Source organism: Eschrichtius robustus, chromosome 7 (assembly GCF_028021215.1).
Source record: "Eschrichtius robustus isolate mEscRob2 chromosome 7, mEscRob2.pri, whole genome shotgun sequence".
NCBI classification, from domain to species: Eukaryota; Metazoa; Chordata; class Mammalia; order Artiodactyla; family Eschrichtiidae; genus Eschrichtius; species Eschrichtius robustus.
Window position 1 is genome coordinate 73,445,584 of NC_090830.1, and position 19,238 is coordinate 73,464,821.

Below are 19,238 nucleotides of genomic sequence, written 5' to 3' on the forward strand. Positions count from 1 at the left end.
AGACAGACAAACCTGTGTTCATATCTACTACTCCGTCATGCTACCAAATCAGTCATTTCAGTGGCAGTGGTTGAGACTACATTTAGCAAACCAAAAAAGTGTATATACAAGTTTGATTTCTTCTACCTGCAGTTGTTCTAAAGGCTTAGCCTTTCACCTTCATGAAATATGTTTCAAAATCTGTCCAATATATTCTGGATTTCAGTCAAGCTAAAATCAGCATCAGGGTGAATTTTTGTTTCACATTTTAAAATATTTTTATCAGTAACCTTAACCCTTCTCCAAGTGTGTAAAGAACCACTTAAATTTTCAAAAAGCCATATTAATCCAAATTAAGTAAATGGATGCTTAAACAGATTTCAAAGCAATTTCTACCCAAAGGTTGAATCATCTATCTACTGAAAGCCTGACAAGGGAAGATATTGATGTCTGTGTACCTTTTCATTTTAAACAATATTTACACAGTCCAGTGTTTCTCTGAACAAGAAGCCTTGAGGTAGCCCATACATGAAAACCCCCAACACTATGGCAACTAGAATGGCAATGATTGCACAATGATTCATCATGCATCCTGAATAGAAATTGTTTGCTGGGACAGAAAAACAGCTCAAAGCCACGCTTCACTGGAGAGGAACCCAGTTAAAGAATAATCTGTGGTGGTGGGGTTTTTTTAAGTGTTTATCAAATTTTTATACTTTTATGCTAGGACATCTATCTTAATATTAACTCTAGTTTAGAGCGGTAATTCATATGTCTCCTACAGAAATGTTCACGAATTCATTCTTTCACTCATTCAAGAAATTATGTGCACAAAGTAGCTGTCCTCCATGGCAGGTGCTGTGCTAGGTGCAAGGCATACCACTTTGAATGAGATAAGCAGGAAGCCAGCCTCACTGAGCTTCCAGTATGACTAATAAACAAATTGTCAACAAGAGGACAATATGATACACAGTTGGCCACCTGACGTATATGTTGGGTGCTCTGGAGCACACATAAATCCCAGAGGAAGTGATGGCTAAGCTGAGACCTGACTCAGGAGCACGACCCAACCAATCAAAAGCAGGGCAGGGAGGTGGGCAGGACTTGGGGATGTTCCAGGCAGAGAACGTAAAAGGTATAAAGGTCTGAAGAGTGGAGAGCAGGGCACATGAAGGAACCAAGGTAGTTGTGAGTGGCTGAAACATGGGGTTGTAAGCATGGTGGTGGAGAGAAAGTGAGGATAGAGAGATAAGTGGGGGGAGCACAGCATGAAGGGGCTTGTACCTAAGGGCCCAGCAATGGCAAAGAACGAACTATTGCTACACGTACAATATGGGTAAATATCACAGACATAAGGTAAAGCGAAAGAAGCTACACGCAGAAGAATACGTACTGTATGATTCCATTTACATGAAATTCAAAACTAGGCAAAACTAATCAATGATGATAAAGATCCAAAAATGGGAGAGGGTGTTGACACTGAACAGGAAATGAAAAGGGACTTTCCCTGGGGTGGTGGAAATGTTCTACATCTTCATCTGGGCAGTGGTTAAACTGGTTATATGTGGACAAAAGTTTATCAGGTTTACACTTATGATTTGTTCACATTGCCTTAATAAAAAAGGGGAGGGACTTCCCTGGTGGTCCAGTGATTAGGATTCCATGCTTCCACTGCAGGGGGCCTGGCTTCAATCCCTGGTCAGGGAACTAAGATCCTGAAAGCCATGTGTCGTGGCCAAAAAAAAGGAGGAGGGTCAAATGAGCAGAAATAATAGTTAAGTATCTAACAAAAGATGACTTCATACATTGGAAAATGACTTGTTTATACAAATCAAAGGGATCAATGATTTCTAGAGGAAATTAATTAAGAGATTTACGATAAGGGAAAATTTTTTTTTTTTTTTTTTTTTTATATTTATGGCTGTGTTGGATCTTCGTTTCTGTGCGAGGGCTTTCTCTAGTTGCGGCAAGTGGGGGCCACTCTTCATCGCGGTGCGCGGGCCTCTTATTATCGCGGCCTCTCTTGTTGCGGAGCACAGACTCCAGATGCGCAGGCTCAGTAATTGTGGCTCACGGGCCTAGTTGCTCCGCGGCATGTGGGATCTTCCCAGACCAGGGCTCGAACCTGTGTCCCCTGCATTGGCAGGCAGATTCTCAACCACTGCGCCACCAGGGAAGCCCCAGAAAATTTTTTTTTAATGAAGAGGGTTTGGGTCTTACCATTTGTGAAATATGGAGTTATAGACAGGTCTTAATCATAATATTTTCCTTATAGAAAAATCATATGTATACACATACTATACACATACCTATAGTATACACATATAGTAAACATAGTCATCAAATTTAAGATAGTATTACCTACCCTGAGGGTAAAATCAGGGTAGGAATACACAAGAGATTTCAACTGCACTGGTAAAGTTTTAAGCTGTGTGATACATACGTGGGCATTTGTTATAGTATTATTTGTACTGTTTTGTACATATTAAATCTTTTATTTCTTTCCATAACTAGAAAGAAAGACCACTATTTGCAGTGTGAAGCAATTAAAGGAGTCCTGTAAGGATTCAGGCATGAAATGATAGTAGCTTACCTACTGCAGTGGCTCTGAGGATAGAGGGAAGAGGACCTACAGGAGAGAGATGCGGAAGGCAAATCACCAGCATTTGGTAGTCAATCAGATGTAGATGTGAGGCAGAGGAAGGAGACAGGTTTTTGCCTGACCAACTGAATGAATGGTGGTGCCATTTATTGAGATGGGGAAACATAGAAAAATGAGCATGATTTTAAGAGGTGAGAGGAGGATGAATAACAAGTCCAGTTTTTGACAGAGTGACCTTGAATATTTCCAAGCAGCAGTTGAAGCTACAGTCTGAAACTGAGGAATGAGAACTGAGTTAAGGATAGATTGGAGAGCCATCAACAAATAGCTGATGATTGAAACCACAGACTTGGACAAAACTCCAGAGAAAAAGTGGGGAGTAAACCCAGAAGAGAGTTTAGAAGGGAACCTTAGGACAGAAGGGAAGGAAGTCACAAAGGAGACAGAAAGAGCAGCCCAAGAAGTAGGAGGAAAAGCATAAGGGCATACGTATCCTGGTAGCTAAGAAAAAGGAGTGTCAGGAAGGTGAGCTTGGTCAATAGTGCCAAATTCTGATGCAAGCTCAGGGAAGGTAAGGACTAAAACGTGGACCATTGGATTTGGCAGCCAGGAAGTCCTTGGTGACTATCACAAGCACTGTTTCCTAGAAAGGTGAGGAAGAAGTCAGACTGAGATAAAATGAAAAGGGCAAAAGGGAAGTAGAGATACCAACTGTGGACTTCTTTTTCAGGAAGTTTGGCTCTAAAGGGAAGGCAAGAGATAGGGAAGGAGCAGGAGGGCGACAGATTAAGGAAGGATTATTGGTTTGCTTGTATTTTTTCAAGCTGAGATACACAAAAGCATTTATGTATAAATTTATGATCATGAAATTTAAAATATAAAGAAAAAACAAATGTATGAATATATTATTATATAATATATATGGACCTATTCAGGTCTTCAAAATGAAGAAAACACAGCAAGGTTCTCATCAAGACAGCCACCTGGTTACAAACATATTTAAGTCATGTTAACATTTGAGAACTGGTGAAATAAAGCATAAACTGGACAAATTTTAAACCATGAAGCAGAACATTACAGCAGAAAGATAAATGAATATCAAATGACTACTGTTAGAAAAAAGACCGTACCCAATTCCCTCCTCACCTTCCATCTGATAGTGCAAAAACATTCTTTGGCATTGAATGAAAGAATAATTTTGAGTGTAAATAGATAGAAGAAAATGAAGTTACTATTAAAGCCTTTTTAGATCTCTATGCTATACATTTTCATGAGAAACAGCCATTATTAAATACTTACCAGCTTTGGAGTTTTCAGGATGCTTGTCGGGGTGACATTCCAGGGCCCTGACCTTAAATTCTGCCAGGATTTGTTCAGCCTAAAACAAAAATCAATGTTTAAAATAAGGAATCCAATTTGAATGGAATGAAGGAAGAAGTTGGGTGTCAGTTTTTCCCAAAAAAGCCATGATCACCCAACTTTTTATTTTGATCCCTATATTTGTACTTTGACTTTTTACTCTAAGAAATTATTTTCTCAATAACAAAATTCAGAAGGTATCCGGGACTTCCCTGGTGGCGCAGTGGTTAAGAATCCACCTGCCAATGCAGGGGACACGGGTTCGAGCCCTGGTCCGGGAAGATCCCACATGCCGCAGAGCAACTAAGCCCATGCGCCACAACTACTGAGCCTGCACTCTAGAGCCCGTGAGCCACAACTACTGAGCCCGTGTGCCACAACTACTGAAGCCCGCGCACCTAGAGCCCATGCTCCACAGCAAGAGAAGCCACCGCAATGAGAAGCCTGCGCACCGCAATGAAGAGTAGCCCCTGCTTGACGCAACTAGAGAAAGCCCGCGCACAGCAACGAAGACCCAGCACAACCAAAAATAAAAATAAATAAATAAAAATAAAATAAAAAAAAAAGAAAGTATCCAATAGAAGTTCTTATTCAAATAGTAGTCTGTGATGACAATTTAACTTGCTACTGTATTTAGATGATGGCCCAAGACACCTATGAGTTCAATATATTTAAATGTCAAAAATGGTCAGATAGGTTTATCCTAAGAATATATAAAAGGTGTGTTCACACATCCGAGTTCTTCAAAGGATGCTTAGCCACGAACCATTATTCAAGATGACTGTCCAGGGACTTCCTTGGCATTCCAGTGATTAAGACTCTGAGCTTCCTTTGCAGGGGGCATGGGTTCAATCCCTGGGCGGGGAACTAAGATCCTGCATGCCATGTGGTGTGGCAAAAAAAATTAAATTTAATTAAATTTTAAAAACTCAATTTAAAAAAAGACTATCCAGTTTATAAATTACCCATTATGAAGTTCTTTCTGTCTGCCTTTTGGCCCTTTTCTTTTTTATTAAGAATTTCACAGTTGGGAATTAGGGGATTAGATAAATGTAGTCAAAAGGTACAAACTTCCAGTTATAAAATAAATAAGTATTAGAGATGCAATGTACAACATGATAAATATAATTAACACTACTATATGTTATATATGAAGGGTGTTAAGAAAGTAAATCCTAAGAGTTCTCATCAGAAGGAAAAAAATTTCTATTTCTTTAATTTCATATTTATGTAGATGATGGATGTTCAATAAACTTATTGTGGTAATCATTTCATGATGTATGTAAGTCAAATCATTATGCTGTACACTTCAAACTTATACAGTGCTATATGTCAATTATATCAATAAAATTGGAAGGAAAAATTTTTCACAATTTTAAAAAAAAGGATAAACCTGATAATTTTGTTACCAATAAACAGTTTGGTTAGAGATTGTGATTGGGAAAACAGAAACTTCAACCCAAACTAAAATGAGGTTTGAGGGCCATTTATGATTTTATTTGATTTCACTCACCCATCTAATCCTTATCATCATGAATTATCAAGACTTGGCTTCATTAATTATAATTGCAATGTCAACAGCAGGATACAACAGTGGTTATGTGGCTCTTGGATTCTGATTACTTTGTTTTAAATCCCAGTTCTACCCGGAGACTTTAGGCAAGTTATGTAATTTCTATGTGCCTAGGTTTCCTCATCTTTACGTTTCATGAATAAGTCGAGCACTCAACACAAAGCCCAATCACAGTAAGAACTCAATAATAGTAGCTATTATCAAGTGTCAGTGGTTAAGTAACTTGAACTCATTTAGCTTATTACTATAAAAGCTGAGTTTTTTGTTAACTAAGCAGATGGAATTCAAATCCAATAATCGTAACCACTGTTTTATGTGGCCGAATTCTTCAGACTTAGGGACCTATTATCAAGTTCTATATTTACTATACATGAATTAATGAAAGCGAATTGCCTCTTGTTTGAGAAATGAATTCTCAAGCAGTTCAGCTCAGTATTGTCATAAGATTCATGGGATAAACATTTTTATCAACTCCACATCATCCTTAATCAATTCTCATAAAAAAAAATCTTCACTTTTACAATCAAAAACAGGGGCTTCCCTGGTGGCGCAGTGGTTGAGAATCTGCCTGCCAATGCAGGGGACACGGGTTCGAGCCCTGGTCTGGGAAGATCCCTCATTCCGCGGAGCAACTAGGCCCGTGAGCCACAACTACTGAGGCTGCGCATCTGGAGCCTGTGCTCCGCAACAAGAAAGGCCACGATAGTGAGAGGCCCGCGCACTGCGATGGAGTGGCCCCCGCTTGCCGCAACTAGAGAAAGCCCTTGCACAGAAACGAAGACCCAACACAGCCAAAAATAAATAAATAAATACAATCAAAGACAGGCTGTATTAGATATGAGTATGTTTAAAGCCCAGACTGATATCTCTACTATTTTCCGTGTTAAGCATGTACTGGGAAACACTTGGAATAACAGGAAGAGATAGATTTCCTAGTAAGAACTGTAATTAGTTATGCTTCCTCTTCCTGGGTGCTCCCTTTACCCCTTAGTCACCATAACCTGCTAATAGAATGAAGAAAATTGAGATTGGGACTTGTTTTTAAATTTTAAATATTAAATATTTTAAAGAATCTAGTAGTAAGCATTTTTTAATTAACAAGTAATTTATGAATACTCACGAACTCTCTTTGAAAAAATTTCTATCAATACAGAATTTTTTTTTAAAAATCCTTACTCCTTTTCCCCTAAGATAACAGAATCCTTCAAGACACATTTTTACACACTTATATATATATTTATGTATATATTTTGGGGGGATTTAATAACACAAATGGATAAAATTATACCTATCTATCAAAGGTAGAAAGTTTGGAGGTTTTGTTGTTGTTTTATTTTTTAATTCCTATCCCATCTTTAAAAATTAAGGATAGTCCATATCTGCCTTTCATTACTTTTCATAGTTTTATTGTCACAAAGTTTATCACAAATCTCCTATGTAGGGCTGGTTCTGGGTAAACTAACCAGTAAAGAGGCTTAGTTTGTCTTGGGCATGTTCTATTTATCTCCTGGGATCACCACCCCACGTGCCTGGTGCCAAGTGTGGCCCATGGACAAGTGAGGCCCTCCATGTCAAGGTCCACTGAATCTTGCCTTCCAGACCCAATGTCCAATGGTCTGGAAAGCTGCCTATCCTATTGGCCAATAAACATACAAAAAAGGTTCAACTTTACTCATAAGTAAATAAATCAAAACATCCATGGGATGATCATGACCAGTGTCAGTGAGGGTGCAAAGAAATGAACTCTCTCATGCTTTCCTGGTGAGGATGTAAATGGTGCAGATTTTCTGGAAATCAATTGGGATATACACATATATAAAAATCCTTGGGAATTCCCTGGCGGTCCAGTGGTTAGGACTCCACGCTTTCACTGCCGAGGGCCCAGGTTCGATCCCTGGTCGGGGAACTAAGATCCCACAAGACAGGTAGCACGGCCAAAAAAATAAATAAAAAAAAATTTTTTTTAATCCTGTAATTTTTTTCATACTCTTTGATTCAACAATTTCAATTCTAGGAATTTGGCTAAGAGGATAATCAGAGGTAGGAAATGGATTTAGTTACAAGAAAGTTCAATGAATTAAAAGTTACACACTTTAGGGCTTCCCTGGTGACGCAGTGGTTAAGAATCCACCTGCCAATGCAGGGGACACAGGTTTGAGCCCTGGTCCGGGAAGATCCCACATGCCGCGGAGCAACTAAGCCCGTGCACCACAACTACTGAACCTGCACTCTAGAGCCGGCGAGCCACAACTACTGAGCCCACGTGCCACAAATACGGAAACCTGTGCACCTAGAGCCCATGCTCTGCAACAAGAGAAGCCACCGCAATGAGAAGCCTGCGCACCGCAACAAAGAGTAGCCCCCGCTTGCCGCAACTAGAGAAAGCCCGCACGCAGCAACAAAGACCCAGCGCAGCCAAAAATAAATTAATTCGTTAATTAATTAATTTAATTAAAAAGTTATACATTTTAAACAAAAACCTATGTGCCTAGTAATAGGATATTTGTTAAAGTTGATTGTAATACAGCTATAAGATGGGATATATTGCAGTCATTAAAAAAATCATCTTTTAGTAGAAGACAATAATCAGAGAAATTTTATATAATGCATTCTATGAGAAAAGGTAAGCTACAAAGTGTTATGTATGGTATAAAACCTTAATGTTTTCTCAAAAGGAATTATGTAACATATGTATATGTGTGTATATGTAAAATAAATATAATGATAATAATAGCTAAGATTTATTGAGACCTACTATGTGCCAGGCACTGTTCTAAGTACTTTATATATAGCATCTCATTTAATTCCCACAGCAACTCTATGAGGTGGGTACTATTACCATTCCCATTTTGCAGATTAGGAAACCAAGGCATAGGAAAGTTAAGTAATTTTCCCAAAGTCACAGAGCTGCTAAGTGGCAAAGCCAGGATTTCAACTCAGACAGTCTGACTCCAAACGCATACAAAAATATACATATAAATATTTATACATATACATATATACTTATTATATAATACATAAATACAGCATATATTCACGCATAATTGGCATGCCTATGTCATACTCCCAAACATTAAGCATTTTTGTCTCTGCTCTCTTCATACTCCTCATTTCTTTATTGAACATATACTAATTTTAGAAATTAAATTTTAAAACTTAAAAACTTATCTTTTCCATATCCTAATAGCACAGTATTTTGCTCTGTGCCAGGAAATACTCGTGTGCAATAGGGACTAATTTGATTCCCACTTGAACGGATCTTCTCCAGCTTTTCCCTGGCCACACAAATGCCCTCTGACTCTCCCTCCATGCATTTAAATTTTAACCAAGTAAGATCGTTTCATGCCCCATCTCTTCTCTGAAGTCTTCTCAGATATTCTTTCCTTAATTCCTGTTGCACTTATAAACAGTACCGCACAGCACAGTACTTATTTGTCCTGGAATTGTTTCCTCTGTATGAGCTTTGATTCTTCGACTGGATTCTTCGACTGGAGTGTGTAATTTCCTTACACACTCGCACCATGTCTCACTTTTTTGTTTTGTTCTCCCCCCATCACGTCTAGTACTGGACCAATGCCAAGTGTTGAACGAATACTTGATTATAGACTGACAGATATTCTTCAAATAACATGACTGTAGTGTAATAGGAGCGTTCTGAAAATGTGATTTATTCATTAAAAGAATGCAGTGATTCGTGTGCTGGAAATGTATATGCTACAGAATATGTTGCAGAAAAGACAAGACTCATTTTAATAAGTGGGTTAACATCCATCATTTTGATTTACTTAGTTTGAAACTGGATTTTTCCCACAAAACGCCCGATATTAGTAATATCCTTGAAATAGATTTCATGAGAGATCATCTTACATCATTCTAATGAAATGACAATTAATTAACATGAGCTATAGAAGTGATTTGAGCCATAAAATATACAATGGTAATACTGGGTTAAAATCCATAAAATACAATAACTATCTATTAATCCACAGTGACAAAAATAGTTGAATAAGTAAGTAAATGTGGGAGAAGGGGTAGCTTTTCTTTACAGAAGAATTCCAAGTAATAAATGCAAATGGATGAGGAAAATAGAAAGTCACCATTAGGCAAACACCATAACAGTAACTCTTATAGGCAAGATTCCCTAAAGGATGCTAAAATCAGTGGGTGAATGTTTGAGGAGAAACACTGTGGTCTCAAAGAACTGTCACCAATATATTTGTTAACTACAAAAGGGAAAATAGTAACCCTACACTGCAAAAACCTGGCAGAAGAAAGCTGACAGAAACATCTTAACCAAATGATCAACGTTAATAAGACATATCTACATCAGGTACCCCTGAAATGATGCACTGAGAAAGGCACACCATCACTTCTGGGGTGTTCTTTCCAAAAACACATAAACTCACTCTAATCATGGGAAAAGATCAAGCAAACCAAAATTGAGGGACATTCTACAAAACAACTCATCACTACTCTTCAAAGTGTCCAGGTCGTGAAAGACAAGGAAGATATGAAAATTTGTCATTTTGGAGGAAAATAAGGGAACCAGACAACCAAGTGCAATAAAGGATCCTGGCTTGGATCTTGAAGGAGGAAAAAGGGCATTAGTAGAAAAATTGATGAAATTGGAAGGAGCCCTATACTTTAGATCAGGGGTTGACTAACTCTGGCCCACAGCCCACATCTGGCCCACCACCTGTTTTTAAAATAAAGTTTTATTGGAAGACAACCATGGTCATTCATTTACATGTTATCTATAGCTACTTTCTCACAATGGCCGAATTGAGTGGTTGTGGCAGAGACCATAAATCCTGCAAAATCTAAAATATTTGCTATCTCAGGGTCAGCACCAAGATGACACAAGCAGGGACTTCTGTGGCGGTCCAGCAGTTAAGAATCTGCGTTCCCAATGCAGGGGACACGGGTTCGATTCCTGGTCAGGGAACTAAGATCCCACTTGCCGCACATGCCAAAAAACAAACAAACAAACAAAAGATGAGACAAGCAGGACACCTGGGTTTAAGGAAGTACTCACTCTCTCTCAGGTCTCTGCACTTGCAGAAACCCTGAGAGTTAGTGCCTCCTTAAATTTTGCATCATAAGCACTCTGCTTGCCTCACCCTAGTGCTGACCCTGTCTATCTGGTCCTTTACAAAAAATGCTTGATAACCACTGGTTGAGTTAGTACTATTGTACCAATGTTAATTTTCTGATTTTGATAATTGTACTACCATAAAATATGATGTTAACATTAAGGAAGCTGGGTGAAGTGCATACAAGAACTCTATTATGTTTGCAACTTTTCTGTAAGCCAAAAATTATTCCAATATAGATGGAGCACAGAGGATTTTTAGAGCAGAGAAACTACTCTCTATGATACACTATGATAAGGTGGATAAATGTCATTATACACTTGTCCAAACCCACAGAAAGTACAAACCCAAGAGTGAACCATAATGTAAACTATAGACTTTGGGTGATGATGATGTGTCAGTATAGGTTCATCAGTTGTAACTCTGGTGGGAATGTGGATAATGGGAGAAGCTATGCATCAGTGGAGGGGGCAGGTATATGGGAAACCTCTGTATCTTGCCCCCCATTTTGCTATGAACCTAAAATTGCTCTTCAAAAAATTCTATTAAAAATCATTTCAAAATAAAATATTTTAAAAATAATGTGAATTATAGAATAGAATGGGGACTTCCCTGGTGGTGCAGTGGTTAAGAATCCGCCTGCCAATGCAGGGCACACAGGTTCGAGCCCTGGTCCAGGAAGATCCCACATGCCGCGGAGCAACTAAGCCCGTGTGCCAAAACTACTGAGCCTGTACTCTAGAGCCCGCGAGCTACAACTACTGAAGCCTGCACACCTAGAGCCCGTGCTTCGCAACAAGAGAAGCCACTGCAATGAAAAGCTCGTGCACCACAAGGAAGAGTAGCCCCCTCCTGCAGCAACTAGAGAGAGCCCACACGCAGCAACGAAGACCCAACGCAGCCAAAAATAAATTAATTAATTGATTTTAAAAAAATAGAATAGAATGAATTTATGAAGTTCCAAGTGTACAGTGTTACTGTGAGGCCAAAACAAATCCCTCAACCACGACAACTTACTATATGCCAGGCACCATTCTAAGCACATTATGTATCATGTCTCATTTAATCCCAACAACACCTCCATGAGGTGGGTACTATTATTATCCCCATTTGCAGATTAGGAAACCCATCCATAGAAAAGTTAAATAATTTTCCCAAGGTCACATAGCCAATAAATGGTTAAGATTTAAACCCAGGTGGTCTGAAGTCAATAAGAAAGAGAACTAGAAAAAAAAATAGGTGTTTCTATTTATTGAGTTTATGCTCAGTTTTCAAGTCCATGAAATCTTGAAATGAAAAAGTCTTCTTATTACTACTGAAATGATGACCAGATATTAAAAAATCAATTAAGATCCACACCCAAGAGGATGCCTTACACCACTAGTGTGTGGTATATGCATCAATAAGGACTTCAGAAGATTTCATAGCATGCGTCTATGTAAAATCTGATATAGGGAGAAAAAGCTAACTGATTTGGGCTCAAATTTCAGTAAATGTTTTTGAACAGGGGGTATTTGTTTTCTACTCAACAGCATGGAAATCCTCCCATGGCCTCATATATGTCATTTAATTAATTTCCAACAGACGCTTTAAAGTGTAAGAACTGTATACTACAGCAAAGAATTATGTGTGTATCTAACTCAATTGTTGTAAGTAGAATCAAAATATCAAGCTGCTTTGAAATTATAACTGCTAAATTGCTCTTGGATAGGAACAGTTCTGGTTAATTTTTTAGAGCATCAGATCAAGGAATATGTGAAGTAAAGAAAATCCATGCAACACAATTTAAGTAAAGGAAATGTCATAGTAATACTCAAAAAAAGGCATTAAAATATTTTTCAGTGAGAAGGATACATATAAAAAGAGGGGAGAGGGGAATTCCCTGGCAGTCCAGTGGTCAGGACTCCGCCCTTCCACTGCAGGGGGCAGGGGTTTGATCCCTGGTCAGGGAACTAAGATCCCGCAAGCCGAGCAGTGTGGCGAAAACAAACAAACAAAAAGGTGGGGCAGGGGGGAAGATATATATAAAAAGAATCGACAAAATTGTGACAGGTCATTGCATTTTAAATAAATGACTGTTACCTACACATGCTATGCCATTGACAGAATTAGTAAAATACATCCGGAAGAAGGAATGTCAAGACAATGCTTTTATTCTCCTTTTAATATATGCTACGGTATACACAGAGTATGACTGTAACTGGTAACCACAATATGAAACTGTTATAAACATAAATAAACAACAGGATCATTTTTTTTAGTCTATTCAAGACTAATCTCTCTTTGTAGAAAGATTGAAAAGACAATAACATAACTACAAAAGACTGACTAAAGGGTCAAGAGATTTATTAAGGGGATATTACAACCTTTACTTTATAACCTAGCATGACAATATTTTTTATAAATCCGAATCGTGAAACTTTTCAAATTAAATTATGTTCCTTTGATTCAAATAGTTCCTTCAAAAATTATTTGGCAAGAGTATAATCCAAACTATGAATAACACATAATAAGCTTTCTCAGTTGCTATAAGTGTGTTTAACTACAAGGTACCTAAGATAATTTCCTCAGGGTGATGAAATTAGAGAGAATCCTTTGTGTCCAATATTATTCTATTCTCCAAACAAAACGAAGTACATTTTATTACTTAACTCCAGCCTTATGAAACAAAGATGAATAGAAAAATAATTTGCTTTAAAATATTTTAATATTAATAGCTATATTTTAGTAATAAAATAAAATAAATATTTTAATACTTGTTATATAAATATAAAATAATACGAATATATTTAATAATATAATTGAAATATATTTCATATTCATCTCAATATTTAAAATATTAAAAAACGGTAAATAAATGAAATGTTTAACAATAAGAGAATAACCAATTGTGGTACAATAGTAAAATGAAATATGCAATCATTAACATATATATGAAGAATCTTTAGTAGCCTGGAGAAATCCTTGTTATAATGTTAATGGATAAAAAGCGAACTTGTCTTCAAAAATACATATATAGGAAAAAGCCTGGTGATTAATATACCAAACATTAATAGTGTTACCCTTGGGAGGTAGAATTATAAATGAGCTTTCCATAATTTAAAAAACTTTTACAACCTTTATAATTATCTACGGGGACCTTTAAAAACATTGTTCCATTATAGATCAAGTGAACAATTACAGAGTTTTCACACATTTTGTTTCAGAAGCCAGACTTTAAAGAAGTAATTCCTCTCACACAATTTGAAGTATTAACATAAAAGGATGTTTCTTGGTTTATATAATTTAACTGCTCACATAAAACTACGTATTTTAATAAAACATTTTAAAATCACTAATTACTAGAAAATTACATCTCATCTCAATTACAGTGTAAATTACCATAATAAAGATATAGCTTATGTATACTATGAAGCACTGCCAATAGCAATTACAATTAAATTTCAAATATGTATTTTTAGTATATTTGAAATAGAGTCTATGGCCATGTGCCAGAATACACATATTCAATCAGAAGTTTCCATAAAACTGAAAAAGGACACTATTCAAATAAAGACCCAGCACATATTTAAGTCCTTAACTTTCTCTGAGCCAAAAGTGCTTTAAAATAATACAAGATTAGATTTTTAGGCAGCGTTAAGTTCCCAATTAAAACCTTAAGTAAAAACTTGAAATACTGTTGTGAAAAAGAACGGCATTATTCACTTCCTTACCGAAGACAGTTCATCACATCCCAGTAACGTGTAGTAATCTTCAGTATCTTCCAACCTGTAATTCAGTATCGCGTCCATTTAGATTACTAAATCAGCTTTTCTTCCCTCTGAAACAAGAGGCACAATGAACTGCGAATTAACAGGAAAAGCCTTATGAGGTCTGGTTTACAGCTGCGAGTTCCAAACGACAATAACTAGATTTAAGTCTGGCCACAGTCAACACACCGGATGTCATCCTAGACCTTTGTAAACTCTACCTTTCATTGGCTGTTTATACAAGAGAAAAGAATAGCCCACGAGCAGAACTGTTGCAGTGCTCCCTGGGATCTGTAGTTTGAATTTATGTAAGCGACTTAGATGAACCATTCCTTTCATGAGTTGACAAAGACTGTCCATTTTTACACACTCCCCAAATTGGCCATCTTTTCATCTCCTATATATTTTTGTCTTTTTCCATTTTTTTTAAGGGATAGAAAAAAAAAATTGAAGCATTATGGTAAAATCTTAGGATTTGTTAAATATGAGTAGTAGGAGCTTTTCTGAGTGTTTAGAGTATTTCATAAGTTTTAAAATAGTTTAAGAGTAGAAAGAAATAGACTAAGAAAGCAAATTTGTATTCATTTGACAATCTATTCATTCAATAAATATTTATTGAGGACCTATTTTATGCTCAGCACAATTGTAGAAAAAGGTGAACAAGTCTTTGTTTTTAGGAAGCTTACATTCTGACAGCGGGAGGCAGACAAGACACATGCAAACAAAGAGGATTATTTAAAATAGTGATTTGTGCCACAAAGGAAATAAAATATGCCAGTGAGAAGGAGTACTGTGTGATGACTGGGGTCTGATCACTGTGCCATTCCTCCTGGCTGGCTCTCCCCACACTCAGGAGTGTGTTTGGCCTAGGGTGGGTCCAGGGTGCCTGTATTTCAGCTCACTGTGGCCCTAAGAAATGCAGGATTTAGAAAAGAAAGTGAGTGGTCAGGGATACATTTTAACTGCCTTAACCCTTTAAATGCCTCCATAAACTATCGCCTTAAAAAAATACTTTTTCATTGAGCTCACCAATATACATCTTTTTTAAGGTTTATTTCTGAAGAGAAATCACTGAAGTACCATTTTTACTAATCCTTCATTATATATCATTTCTTGCTGAAAGTTTGGTGTGGAATTTTAAAACGAAGTACAAATTTTGTTTTGGAAATTTCACAACCCTTGAGGTATTTGGAGGCCCATTTGGGCATCACAAAATCCTGACCAGAATAACTAACAAATGGCCTTAAAAGGATATGAAGTTACAGCTATGAAAAACAGTGGTGATTCCTCAAAAAATTAAACATAGAATTACCATATGATCCAGCAATTCCACTTCTGGTACACCCAAAAGAATTGAAAAAAAGGAACTCAAACAGATATTTGTACACGCATGATCATAGCATCACTATTCACGATAGCCAAGATGTAGAAGCAACCCAAGTGTCCATTAACAGAAGAATAAACAAAATGTGGTATATACATACAGTGGGATATTATTCAGCCTTAAAAGGGAAGGAAATTCTGACACATGCTACATGGATGAACCTTGAAGACATTATGCTAAGTGAAATAAGCCAATCACAAAAGACAAATTCTGTATGGTTTCACTTATATGAGATACCTAGAGTAGTCAAATTCATAGAGACAGAAAGAAAAATAGAGGTTACCAGGAGGCTGGGGGGAGGGACAAATGGGGAGTTACTGTTTAATGGGGGTGGAGTTTCAGTTTGGGAAGATGAAAAAAGTTCTGGAGTTGGATGGTGGTGATGGTTGCACAACAGTGTGAATGTTCTTAATGCCACTGAACTGTACGCTTAAAATGATTAAAATGGTAAATTTTATGTTATATGTATTTTACCACAATCAAAAAGAAAAGTTATATCCCTCGAACACTAGACAACCTTGCCCAGAAAAAAAAGTTTGCTGCATTACTCTCTATCCTGAGAACAGGCAGGACAATGCTTTGATGTTGTTCTAAAGAACAAAAAGAGGGCTTCCCTGGTGGCGCAGTGGTTGAGAGTCTGCCTGCCGATGCAGGGGACACGGGTTCGTGCCCTGGTCTGGGAGGATCCCACATGCCGCGGAGCGGCTGGGCCCGCGAGCCGCAATTACTGAGCCTGCGCGCCTGGAGCCTGTGCTCGGCAACAGGAGAGGCCGCGGCGGTGAGAGGCCCGCGCACCGCGATGAGGAGTGGCCCCCGCTCGCCGCAACTGGAGAGAGCCCTCGCACAGAAACGGGGACCCACCACAGCCATAAATAATAAATAAAAATAAAAATTATAAAAAAAAAAGAACAAAAAGAAAAGATGATTAAGAAAGGAATTTTGGTAAAGCAGCCACTCATGTTTTATTAAATGCAATGGAAGGCTCTTTTCCTAGACCAATATTGTTCTCACCTTCTGCATATTAAAGTTAGTAAAGAGTCCTAGACACATTCAACATCTGCTGGCAACAGGGGACTTCCCTGGTGGTTCAGTGGCTAAGTCTCCGCACTCCCAATGCAGGGGGGGCCTGGGTCCGATCCCAGGTCAGGGAGCTATATCCCACATGCCTCAACTAAAGATCCCGTGTGCCAAAACGATGATCACACGTGCTGCAACTAAGAACTGGCACAGACAAGTAAATAAATGAATATTTAAAAGAAAAATCTGCTGGCAGCAGAAGAAATTGGTACATCCTTTCTGAAATGGAAATTGGCATTTCAAAAGTCAGAATTTTACATAATGTTGTCTAGGCAATTCCATACCCAGGAATTTATGCAAAGATTATAATCAAGAATGTGTACAAAAAAAAAAAAAAAGAATGTGTACAAAGATACAGCTGGTTATCTTTACCAAAACACAGTTACAATAATGAAAATGTTTTTGGGAAAATTAAATGTCCAACAGTCATTTAAATAATGATCTGCATACAGTAGTATACCGTGTAGTCATTTAAAATGATATAGAAAAATATTTAATGCCTGGGAAATGTTCACACATTGTCAGGTGAAAAAAAAGGTTACAAACAATATGCATTATTGTAAACATTCACTGAGCACTGAGACTTATGCACATTATTGGGTATAAGTTATATCTCAATTTAAAAAGGAAAAAAATATAAAAGTTAAGTTTTAGAAGTATGGTATGATTCCTGTTTTATAAATATACAGATCTTCCTCGACCCCTTACCATGGGGTTACAACACGATAAACCCATCCTAAGTCAAAAATGCTTTTAATCCACCTAAATTACTGAACACCATAACTTAGCCTAGCCTACCTTAAATGTGCTCAAAACAAGTACATTAGCCTACAGTTGGGAAAAATCACCTAACAGAAGCCTATTTTATAATAAAGTGTTGAATATTTAATGTAACTTATTGAATACTTATTGAGTATCATACCACATGGCGCTAGCCTGGGAAAAGATCCAAATTCAAAGTTCAAAGTACGGTTTCTACTGTACGCGTATCTCTTTTACACCATTGTAAAGCTGAAAAATCCTAAACTGAACCATTGTAAGTCAGGGACCATCTGTATATGGTACGTATATTTATAAAATATGCAAAAGCATATACACCAAAATAGACCAATTGTCACTAGGTAACAGGGTCACAGGTGATTTATATTTCATTCTTTTTACTCATCTACATTTGCTAGGATAAACATATAATATTCAAGTAATAAGAAAAAAGCAATAAAAAACAAGTCAGTTCATGTATACGCTACCAAATGTAAAATAGATAGCTAGTGGGAAGCAGCCGCATAGCCCAGGGAGATCAGCTCTGTGCTTTGTGACCACCTAGAGGGGTGGGATAGGGAGGGTGGGAGGGAGACACAAGTGGGAGGGGATATGCGGATATATGTATACATATACCTGATTTACTTTGTTGTACAGCAGAAACTAACAACACTGTAAAGCAATTATAATCCAATAAAGATGTAAAAAAAAAAAAAAGTCAGTAAAAACTGCAAAACACCAAACATCATGTAGCTATTTACTGACTTAGTAGAGATGACAATTCAGAGGGCCCTATTCAAGAATTTGTTCTTCAGTTGGTTTGGTTTGGTTTGGTTTGCTGCATGCTCTACTGCATGTAATAAGCCAATTTATTCACCCTTCAAAGCAGCTAACACTGTGCTGTGGGTTGAACAAAGAAGAACGAAATGAATCCTGCCATCGCAGAGCTTCCCCTCTCACAGGGGTCTTGGCCACTGGCAGGTCCAATTGTTGTCTCTTCTGAGTGATCCCTTGCTTATAGGAATCACAGTGCAATGGAAACAATGCTGAACCCTGCTCCTTATTCCTTGAATAGGACTATGCTTTAATCACCACACCTCACGTATCAGAAAATTAATTTCGTTGAGAACACAAGATTAACTCAAATTAAGCTTTAGCACATTACATAATCAAATGCTAAATTGTGTGGTTTGGAGGGAAAATTTAAAAGAAATTCATAGACGCATTCACAAATTACACGGAAAAAAGGAAGAAGGGGCAAAATGCAAAAGCTGTCGAAGAGAGATGAAAACGTCCATAGCATGTTCAGGGAAAGGTGAGGAAAACAACTTTACAGCAGAATGTGTTGAAGAGAAAAGCCTTTAAGGCTAGTGTTGAAGATGAGACCTGGGCCAGAATGTGGAGAGCCTTGATGATCAGGCCAAGAACACTGAGCCAGTGCGGAGGTAACAGGGAACTGCTGCAGTTTCTCAAGCATGTGACATGTTAAAAGTGAAGTTTTATGAAGATTAAATCTGATGGCTGTGTGCATTTGAAGAAAGGAAACGCTGGAAAACAATGACAAATGTGGTTTAACCGTGAATTTGAATTTTATTTTAAATTTTATTTTTTTAATGGGCACTACATGCACATAGAACAAAATTTTTTTTTCTTCTCTCTCTCT

General features: G+C 37.5%; 1 protein-coding gene across 1 annotated transcript in view; it reads right to left on the minus strand.

Moving 5' to 3' along the window:
• DNAJC12 (DnaJ heat shock protein family (Hsp40) member C12) overlaps positions 1 to 14,550 on the minus strand; it is a 33,863-nt gene extending 19,313 nt beyond the window's left edge. The window contains exons 1-2 of the mRNA XM_068548857.1: positions 14,320 to 14,550; positions 3,881 to 3,959 (exon numbers count right to left, since the gene is read on the minus strand). Coding sequence (XP_068404958.1) covers positions 3,881 to 3,959; positions 14,320 to 14,397 — 157 coding nt within the window. The 5' untranslated portion in view covers positions 14,398 to 14,550. The remainder of the gene's footprint in view (positions 1 to 3,880; positions 3,960 to 14,319) is intronic.
• Between the last annotated feature and the right edge of the window lie 4,688 nt (positions 14,551 to 19,238).